Source organism: Procambarus clarkii, chromosome 70 (genome assembly GCF_040958095.1).
Source record: "Procambarus clarkii isolate CNS0578487 chromosome 70, FALCON_Pclarkii_2.0, whole genome shotgun sequence".
In the NCBI taxonomy this organism is placed as follows: Eukaryota; Metazoa; Arthropoda; class Malacostraca; order Decapoda; family Cambaridae; genus Procambarus; species Procambarus clarkii.
Genome location: NC_091219.1, coordinates 24,430,978 through 24,441,752, shown reverse-complemented (window position 1 = coordinate 24,441,752; position 10,775 = coordinate 24,430,978). Strand labels below are relative to the sequence as shown.

The 10,775-nt window shown below is 36.8% G+C and overlaps 1 protein-coding gene across 4 annotated transcripts; it reads right to left on the bottom strand.

Moving 5' to 3' along the window:
• Positions 1-243: 243 nt before the first annotated feature.
• On the bottom strand, positions 244-10,309 carry CIA30 (complex I intermediate-associated protein 30). 4 transcript variants are annotated; one of them, XM_045725088.2, is made up of 7 exons: positions 10,211-10,309; positions 8,192-8,580; positions 7,477-7,597; positions 5,713-5,867; positions 4,859-4,921; positions 4,257-4,442; positions 244-2,002 (listed from the first exon to the last, which is right to left on the bottom strand). In XM_045725088.2, exons 2-7 carry the CDS (start codon positions 8,558-8,560, stop codon positions 1,778-1,780), a joined length of 1,119 nt encoding a protein of 372 aa, XP_045581044.1. In that variant the 5' UTR covers positions 8,561-8,580; positions 10,211-10,309; the 3' UTR covers positions 244-1,777. The 4 variants fall into 4 exon arrangements, with proteins under 4 accessions (XP_045581044.1, XP_045581045.1, XP_069167790.1 ...); XM_045725089.2 differs by having other exon boundaries at positions 10,170-10,259; XM_069311689.1 differs by lacking the exon at positions 10,211-10,309 and adding an exon at positions 10,031-10,067.
• Positions 10,310-10,775: the final 466 nt, after the last annotated feature.

Below are 10,775 nucleotides of genomic sequence, written 5' to 3'. Positions count from 1 at the left end.
CTAATGAGCGATAAGAATACAAACAAATGCTAATTAATGCATCAGAGACTAGCTTTGCTACATTATTCATTTGGCAAATTCATTTAACTTATGCATCAAAATGTAGAAGAGATAGGTATGCAGGAAATAAACAAAAAGGCAAAGGTATTAATTATACAGTATTACCCTAGTACTGAACAATGACAATATTCACATGCTTCAGGAAGCTACAGCAGGCCACCGTATTGTTTACAGAAAAAATAATGTATCGAGATGTATTTTTATTATAAAACAGTATCTCATTTACTGCAACCCGGGACTAATACTAACATATGCTGCATGATTCAGTCACAGCAGTAAGATATATAACAGAGAAGCATCTTGTTATTAAACTATTATTTCTAGGACAAAATTTTAATATCACAATTTCAGACCAGTGAAGGCCACTCTTTCACGATAGCTCGAACCTGACCTTAGACAGGGATGAACTCCTAGCATATTGAGAGGATAGAAGATATATTCATATTTATCTCAGGCCGATCACAATGTACTGGACATATTTGTATTTTCCTTTAAGAGGTAGCTTCACCCACACACAGATATCACAATAACGTGATGCATCAAATGAGCAAATCCACAAGGGTCGTGACGAGGATTCGAACCTGCGTCCGGGAGCATCCCAGACACTGCCTTAATCGACTGAGCTACGACAGGGTTAAAAGGGTTGAAACCGAAGTTCTACTCAACTTGCTGGATCCCGTAGCCTTTTAACCCTGTCGTAGCTCAGTCGATTAAGGCAGTGTCTGGGATGCTCCCGGACGCAGGTTCGAATCCTCGTCACGGCCCTTGTGAATTTGTTCATTAGCTTCACCCAGTTGTGATATTTCTTGTGTACTTTTCAGTTTATTCCAGTGCTCGATTATCTCCATCATTAATGTTCTTATTGTTTTGATTATATTTAAAAACATTACATTACCAATGTAGGGTGACTGTACAGAATTTACTGTACAATATTTACATAAGTAATATCAAAGTATTACTGTTTACTGTTATTTACATAACTACTGATGCTTTAAATTAAAATATTAACATTTTTGTGTTTCGACAAAGCTAAAATACACCATACATACTCCGACAATAAACATTACGACGACATTAAAACCCATCATACAATTGTTCATAAACATTCGTATATTCATCACTGTTGTCCATAATTATTACACTTTTGTGTAATAAATACACTATTGTTTTTGCAGCTATTCTCTAGAGAATTTATTTGCAAACATTTTGACACCAAATTTATAGTTTATAGTGACAACATGTAACCTTTAAAATGCAAAATGATGGCAAAATATTTTTGGATTGCTGGGCGGCCCGGGAAGCCCAGAACACTTACGGTCAGGAACACGCAGAGTGGCTGGGCTACCAGAGAGTTAAATAAAATTTAGGAAATACTGTATCTAATTTCTTTATACAAAATGAACTATGTACAAAATAAATCTATGTACCTGTACTGTATTTACCATATAATCAATATATCTCTTATCACTATTCAACAGAATAATCCATGCAGTTTCTTCTATGCCAAAAATGTGCTTTTACATTTCCAGGTCACTAGTTTATTGTCACAATATGAGAACAAGAAATTTGTTACTTTTCTTAATAATAATTTTGGAAACTGAATTAAAATTCAGCATATTAACTACAAAAAATAAAAACAAAGTAAATTTATTAATGTTTATGCTGCAATTTTGTATATACAGTAGAGTACACTGAAAACATAGGTAGTTTTCCTAACTTAATGTGCAGATGTATATTTAGGAACTCTATACATCTCATAGGCAAATGTCTCTGTGTGATCTGGATCATTATAAAGACCTATGTAGTCTATTTCTAATCTAAACGGTGCATTAACACGATCTCCTGCTGATATTCCAAGAGAAACTACTCGATGAAGAACGATTGGCACTTGCTTATCTTGTGCACGACCTTTACTGTTAAAAAAAAATTTAGAGAATGGGATCTGCAAAGAGAAATAAAGATGAGCATAAACCTTTGTGAATATTTTTCTTTTGTAAGATATCATAAGTCAGTATAGACTTCAATCTATAAATATATATCTGCCTATAGTATGTACTACAGTACAGTATTTCTCAATATGTGAGAGGGTGATAAAGTAATCCTAGTACAATATTTCTAAAATGATAGATATATATTATATATTATATGTATACACACACACACACACACACACACACACATGTAATGAAACAGTTGACAACACTGGATGCAAATAAAGCTGTTGGACCAGACAAAGTATCACCGTGGATACTTAAAGAGGCAGCGCAGGCTCTCAGCGTGCCTCTGGCAATGATCTTTAATGAGTCACTTATGTCGGGAGAATTGCCCAGTTGCTGGAAGGAGGCAAATGTCGTACCGATTTTCAAAAAAGGTGATAGGGAGGAGGCACTTAACTACAGACCCGTATCACTGACAAGCATCCCCAGCAAAATACTTGAAAGAATAATTAGGCTAAGACTTGTTGAGCACCTGGAGAGCATTGGGTTTGTAAACAAGCACCAACATGGTTTCTGGACAGGGAAATCATGCCTAACAAACCTTTTAGAATTCTATGATAAAGTAACAAGGATAAGGCAGGACAGAGAAGGCTGGGCAGACTGCATATTTCTTGACTGCCAAAAGGCCTTTGATACAGTACCGCACATGAGACTGCTATACAAACTTGAGAGGCAGGCAGGAGTAAGTGGAAAGGCCCTAGTATGGGTGAAGAACTACCTAACAGGAAAAAGCCAGAGGGTAATGGTAAGGGGCGAGAAGTCGGACTGGCGAACAGTAACAAGTGGAGTACCTCAAGGATCAGTGCTGGGACCAATCCTCTTTCTAATTTACGTAAATGATATGTTTACAGGAGTGGAATCATACATGTCAATGTTTGCGGATGACGCAAAATTAATGAGAAGAGTTGCGACAGATGAGGATTGTAGGATCCTCCAAGACTACTTAAACAGGTTGCAGAGATGGTCAGGGAAATGGCTACTGGAGTTTAACACCAGTAAATGTAAAGTTATGGAAATGGGATCAGGTGACAGGAGACCAAAGGGACAGTACACAATGAAGGGGAACAGCCTACCTGTAACGATTCGAGAAAGAGACCTGGGAGTGGATGTGACACCTAATCTAACTCCTGAGGCACATATAAATAAGATAACGACAGCAGCGTACTCAACACTGGCGAAAATTAGAACTTCATTCAGAAACCTAAATGAGGAGGCTTTTAGGGCGCTTTACACTGCCTACGTGAGACCCGTCTTAGAGTATGCCGCGCCATCATGGAGCCCCCACCTGAAGAAACACAAAGAAACTGGAGAAGGTTCAGAGGTTTGCGACGAGGCTTGTCCCAGAGTTACGAGGGATGGGATATGAAGAGCGTCTGAAGGAACTGAACCTTACGACACTAGAGAAAAGAATGGAGAGAGGAGATATGATAGGGACATATAAAATACTCAGGGGAATTGACAAAGTGGAAATAGATGAAATGTTCACACGTAATAATAACAGAACGAGGGGACATGGGTGGAAACTGGAAACTCAGATGAGTCACAGAGATGTTAGGAAGTTTTCTTTTAGCGTGAGAGTAGTGGAAAAATGGAATGCACTTGGGGAACAGGTTGTGTAAGCAAATACTATTCATACTTTTAAAACTAGGTATGATAGGGAAATGGGACAGGAGTCATTGCTGTAAACAACCGATAGCTGGAAAGGCGGGATCCAAGAGTTAATGCTCGATCCTGCAAGCACAAATAGGTGAGTACACACACACACACACAGTATATACAGGCACATTACTCTGGTAGTATATCTCCTCGACTAACTTTTCAGACAGTTATCACCCAAGGAAGGACATTTGCAACTACTCATGTATCACCATGAAAGCTTTTCCCTTGAATCAGTGTGATAGCTTCAAGGGGCTCCCTCCAGAAAAAGACACATAATAGTACTTTCATATCAAAATAATGTGAATAGCGTAAGAACTACAATGATCATGATAGTTAAGTAATTCACTTGCCAACTAGAGATGCATTATTCTACAAAATGCTGTGGTAAAGTGCATGGCAGAACAGTGATTGACAGAGAACAAAAGATAATTGAGTGTTTAGTTATGAAGATGGGTTCCTCAGACCAATACAGCACCACCCCTAAAAAGCAAGAGATGCAAGACTGATTGCACCACACAATGGTATTCTTTTTAAACTTACCCTCGTGATCTGCCAGTGAGGCCCTCCTCGAGTATATAATACGTATGAGAACATGTCATTCCAGGTTATATCATAATATCCAGCAGTGGAAATATTTACGAGGTAAGATCTGCCATCCCCTCGTACTCGTAACTCCAAGTGGTTGTAACATGACCAGTCCAAGTACATCTCTCTTCTAAAGGACTTCTGTAAATAATGCAGGATTAAAAAATATTTAGCAGAAAATTTTTAAGTACAGTATTTGTTTCAAGACAAATATAGGAATAGTCCCAGGTTGCACGTTAATTATTTTACATGACAATTATTTACCATATAAATTTAAACAGAAAATTACTTTATAACAAACTTTAGTTTTATTTCAATTATAAAGGAAAGAGAAATGCAAACAAGTACCAATAAATCAATGAATAATGCCTTATAGTGTCTCACTGCCTATGTGAGACCATTACTGAAGTATGCAGCACAGCTGGGAGGGCTCAGCTATGAGGACAAGTTAAGAGAGCCTAACCTCAACCTTAGAGAGAAAAAACAAAGGGATATTTTTACAGTATATAACACAGTATATTATTTTTAACAGAATTTATTTATTTTACAAAACTCACCCTTGGTCTAATTGTCCTCATATTGCAGTAGCCTGCACGTTTTGTTTTTCCATCTTTAGGGACCTATAAAAATAATAAAAAACTTGCTTAATCATTAAGCTCAGCTTGCTATGGTTTCAAAGAATGAAACCATAAACCACAGATTTATACTCCCTATACCCTCAAGTCATCTAGTTTTACTCAATCTAGTTGTGGTTGCATGGGGTTCGCTACAACCTTCAGTTGATCAATGCATAGATTCTTATCCCTATTAATTTTCAATGAAACACAATCAGCCAGTCTGTTTACAAGCAGGTCTTCAATTACTGCTGGGTGAACAGGGGCAAAGTGAACAGTTAAAGAGTAGTGTCTAATCATCCCAAACTACCTAGGGTTCAAACTCTGGCCAATATTGCTTGTGAGGCATGCAATGTGAGGGCACATTGTTTCTGTCATGAACATTCTTAAAATATATTTAGTTTGTTGCTCCTTTACTAAATTCATTAAATGTATATAATAGCTACATACATGAGAAACTGATCTAGTCATTAGTATATGGAACAGCAGGCAATGTCAAAGGTAAACTTCAAATGGTAGAAAACAGTTCTTTTCCTCTTCTATATACAGTATTCTGCTTCAACAAGTCACAGCTACATCTTATTAAAAGTAAGGTTTCATTTTCTAGTATTATCTAATCCTATAAATCTAACACATCAGCATCAACATAGTGATAAGATGAATTTCTTTTACCAATTTCCACTAACAACAGTTCAGATTATAGCACATTATATCAACACAAAGTTTTTTAAAACTTATTCATAACATGATTATTTAAATAATATATTTAAATTACAAATGCACACCCCTTGACTGACCTGAGTGCTAATATGGCCTGAGAATAAGCCATGTCCTGTTGGAGAAACACTTAGTGAAGCCGAACTGTAACCCTCACAATGATCTGAATCACATGTCACTATCCAGTGGTTCAATGACTCTTCACTATCCAGAACCAAGATCTTGTCCATGTCACCTTCAGGAAGAGAGAAGGCTCATACATAATCTATTCTATAAATGCCATTATAAAAACAGAGATAAATTATATATTCTGTTTGTTTGAGGAGGTATTCAATAGCATCAGAAAACATGTTATTAGTAAATGGACTATTATTAATCATATAACTTGCATCATAGTCAACTACTTAATTTAACAAATTAAATCAGGCTTTGAGTTATATGAAATGCTCCTTTAGGTAAAATCTCTGTAAAAACAAGATCACTTGGTAGGCTCATAATGGTAGTCAGGGCAGGATATTGTCACTGCATACCTAGGCTTTGATACTTGTTCTATACCACTTGGTCCCTCGATACTCTCCTACATTTCCTTTCTGCCTTGTTTTAGGATGGGTACTTCTGCTTTTAATAACACCCTCAAGACTTAAAATTTTATTGACTATGGCATCAGAGTAAGTGAACGGTATAACTCCAAGCAAATCCGTCATTACTGGCCAAGAATCAGACCAGCACCCACCAGAGAAAGCCGATTGTCATCCAATTGAAGATGGTGCCTCTAGACAGGCAATGGCATAGGGTATATCACATCCACCTAATGTCTCCCTGCTGCCCTGCAACACTATCTTGATGCTTCTGCTCATGTTAGGTCCAACATGCTCTGTCTATCCTAGGACAAGGGTACTGTACACTATTGTATGAGTGCACCAATTCATACACATTAATGAAACTCAATAACACCATTTCTAAGAGCATGAACATAACCTTCAGAACTTAGTTACTATCAAAGCCCTTTTTCTTGGGAATAACTCGTACCGAGATTTAGGACAGAGGTTCCTGGATTTCTAACTGTATGTTTATAGACAGATGTGTACCCAGGCTCCCTCACCACTGTTATTGGTATGTGGCTTCACCTGATAACTCTCTCCCAGCAGTGGGGATGACTTTTTTCTTTGGGCCTGTAATGCCTTCCCTGTACACACAATTTTCTTGTCATGACTACTGTGAGAATATGTAGTGAGGTGAGGCATGATGTATTTCAGATTTTGCCATCCAGACAGATGGAACAGATGAATAGGTCAACGAATAATTTACTAAAGTGCTCTTTGGCAATTTCAGTGTTGTCAAGGAGGACTCATTAAGTTTTTTGATAGTGTATGATTCAAGCCTTCTACTGCTCACTTTAGCAGAGTAACTTCCTCAAGAGCTCTCTAGTACGAGTATGACCCTGAGGGGATAATTTAAAAATTCCCCTGTGGCACTAGAATATTAAATGTCACTCAGCCTGACAGCATCATATTTGCTCTCACAATGACAACAGAATCCTTCCTTAGGAGGTAACACAGTGTGTCTGCTCATCAATGCTTTTTCATGTGCACTCACATTTATGATATAAAATAAACTTTTTGTAATACAGTATAATAAAATCTCAAAATTTTTTTTTTTTTAACATAAATAGTAATTCCTTAAATATTTTTCTTCTGTCATGCCTTTATTTATTACTTATGCTTTAAATGTCTCATTACTATATAACTAAAAAGCATATGAAAAGCATAAGATAGAAATAACCTATATAATACCAAATACCATACATGTACTGTACAGAACACCAGTCATATATTGTAACTAACCTGGTCTGACTATAATGGGATCATTTTCAATTTGTTCTTGCAACTCTTCCTTCCATTTTGTAATTTCAGATCGCATGTCCCTCAGGCCATCACGAATGAGTTCTTTATGATTGTACTTTATCTGTGTATTGATAAAATACAAATGATATAAAACATCCTAAAATGAATAAGATTCTAGTTTATAAATGTTGTGTTATAATTTGACATTTCAATGAGAAATTTCATGAATTTCAAGCCATGTTTCATTTTAATTTCCTTTGAAAAGACATGTTTCATATGCACTTTAAGTGCTTTAGCTAAGGCAGCTACTGAGTGGCCAACCAGAATACAGCATTTTATTACATACAACACAATAATAATAATAATAATAATAATAATAATAATAATAATAATAACAACAATAATAAAAATAATAATAAAATAAAAGTTGAAGCCAAAGCTAGAGTCAACATCCTTTCCTCCTACCCAAAGTCCTAAGACCAAGCAAGAAGGAAGAGAAGGAGCACCAGGAATAGAAGCCTCCAACCCCGACTCTTTTCTGAAAGTATATTTCCAATCATATTTTACTTTTCTGTTTTCAAAATGCTTTGGTTTCTACAGTACTATCTCTAAGAGACAAGAGACCAAACCAGTGAATGGACAACCACTGGAATTTGGCTATCTTCCCACTGCTTTACAGGAATTTAAAAACAAAAAATCAATAACAAAGGCTCACCTTCCTTCCATATCCACCTTTTGGTTCCCTTTCCCAAAAAAGCTTCTGAGCTCCTGCAGTTGAAATGCTTCTGGATATGACTGCTCTACTCCACTCAGGGCGAGACAGCAGAGGTGCCCGACTTCTAGGACAGAAACCAACACCTCTTGCATGGGAAGCTGCCTCATCAGCATTACTAATAAATTTACATGTCCTTTGAATAGCCTTCAAATGATTGTGTTTACACAAATATTTACAAACACTACAAAGTTCTTTAGCCTGAAAAATATTTACACCGCAAGTTCTTGAAAAACACAATAGAAAGGTCTGAGAAAATATATTTCCACCTCGAGGACCACCCAGGAGCTGAACCCCTCGAAAGTGAAACATCCTTAGTTAGTTCTCCGTTTCTGGAAAAGAATAAAAATGAAGGTATTAATAATATCAGGAGTACAGTTTTTCATAATATCAACAGAAGAACGTATGATATAGGTAATTACAAAAGATTTGATCACATTAGGGCGATTCAAGGAAATTATTCCTGGTCTACTATCTAGATAAAACCCTCACTTGCTGTCACCTCATCATTTCCTCCCTCACTACTATTAAGCAACCGCATACATTCCATTATACTGTATATGGAATTTTAATGTGTAGACCTGCCCGAAACGCTACGCGTACTAGTGGCTGTACAAGAATGTAACAACTCTTGTATATATCTCAAAAAAAAAAAAAAGAACCTAGTGGTGCTCCCCCGTGTTCAGTTGTGGAGTGATGACTCCACAACTGGAGTCTGGTGACTCTCTATTACTGGCGACTGACTGGTGACTGATTACTGGAGTGACTGGTGACTCTCTATTACTCCCTTATCTATCCATATCTCAACTATGGTATTTGTGCTTGGGGCTCTACTACCCAAAATCATTTACGTCCTCTAATTACTCAACACAAAGCTGCTATTAGGACAATATCCAACTCTGGCCCCAGACATCACTCGGTACCCCTACTCAAATCCCTGAATATGTTAGACATTAAGTCACTGCACATTCTCTCATGTGTATTATACATATATAAAACGCTAAACTGTAATGCCAATCCTGATCTCAAAAGCTTCATAGAAGGTTGTAACAGAACCCATGAGCACCACACCAGAAATAAATACAGTTTTGATATTCCTAGAGTACGACTTAATCAAACCAGAAATGCTCTACAAATCAAGGGGCCCAGAATGTGGAATGACCTTCCCAACCATGTTAAAGACTGTACCTCTCTCAACCAGTTTAAGTTAAAAACGAAGCTATACCTAATAAATTCCCTGTAACCTACCTTACCCCTCTATTGTCAACCCATGTTTTTTTTTTTTTTTTTTTCAAATCAACGCTGTTTTAATGTAATTTTCTGTAATAATTTGTAATTGTATTTGTGCTGTTTTTTCAACAATGTTCCCCCCTCTTTTACCTCTATTTTTATTTTGTACTCAACGCATTTTTTTCTTTTTACCCATTAGTTTTAAGCTTTAGTCAGTAGTGTTTTTTTCCTGCCCGAAACGCTTTGCATAATAGTGGCTTTAGGCATTGTATGTACTAGCTCTATCTATAAAGCCAACAAACTTTGTAAAATCTCTTTATGTATGTACCTTTGCCTAAATAAAAATTATTATTATTATTATTATGATGCACTTCCAAGAGGTCATCACTGTAGGCTTAGGCAGGCTAGGCCTTTGACCTGTCTACTGTACAAAACGCTGGTCTACGAACTGACACATATACCCATGGAGACCTATAGTGTTCGTTACCCTAACATGGTGATATATATTTAGTTGTAACACTTAGAAAACCAACTTTGGTGGTTAATGTTTACAACGTGAGCAGATCCTCCTGAGGTCGAGCTTGTGCCCAAACTAACCCCCTCTAAATCAACACCCTATTTACACACAATTAGGCTTTCCTGTTATTCATACACCAACTTTAAATTGATTAACCAACACATATATATCCACCAATAATATTAAATTGCCCCCCATGATGTTGATAAATGTACCCGGAGCTCCAGTCACCCCCGCCCTCAAGGCGGCCACTAGTAACCCTAGTGGATTACCTGGCAGCACCATCGGCCTCATAGCAGACCCTCACTGCTTGACAATTTAATTGAAAATTGAAATTGAAATTGAAATAAGTTTATTGAGGTAAAATACACACAAAGGGATGAGGTAGCTCAAGCTATTCTCACCCCGTTCAGTACATCGTGTTAATACATACATAAACACACATCACAAGCAATAAACGTATTACCGAACATTCTAAGAGATAAACATATACATTTCTTAACTGACAATTTAAATCCATCTAAACGCTATATACATAGGAAGACGCTACACTCTATGGTGGCATCGCCACTTTTTTATGTGATTCTCTTCTACAATTCTGAGAGAAGGAATGAAAAGGGTATAGCATAAGTGTGGGTTACTATCAGCGTGACACTGAATCTAATAAGCCTAACTTGTATAATAAATTACAGTATAACCATTAGACTATTTTTATAGTTAAATACTGGTTAAATAGTTCTCTATTATCCGGATTATGCAATCTAAAACAGAGTAATGGAT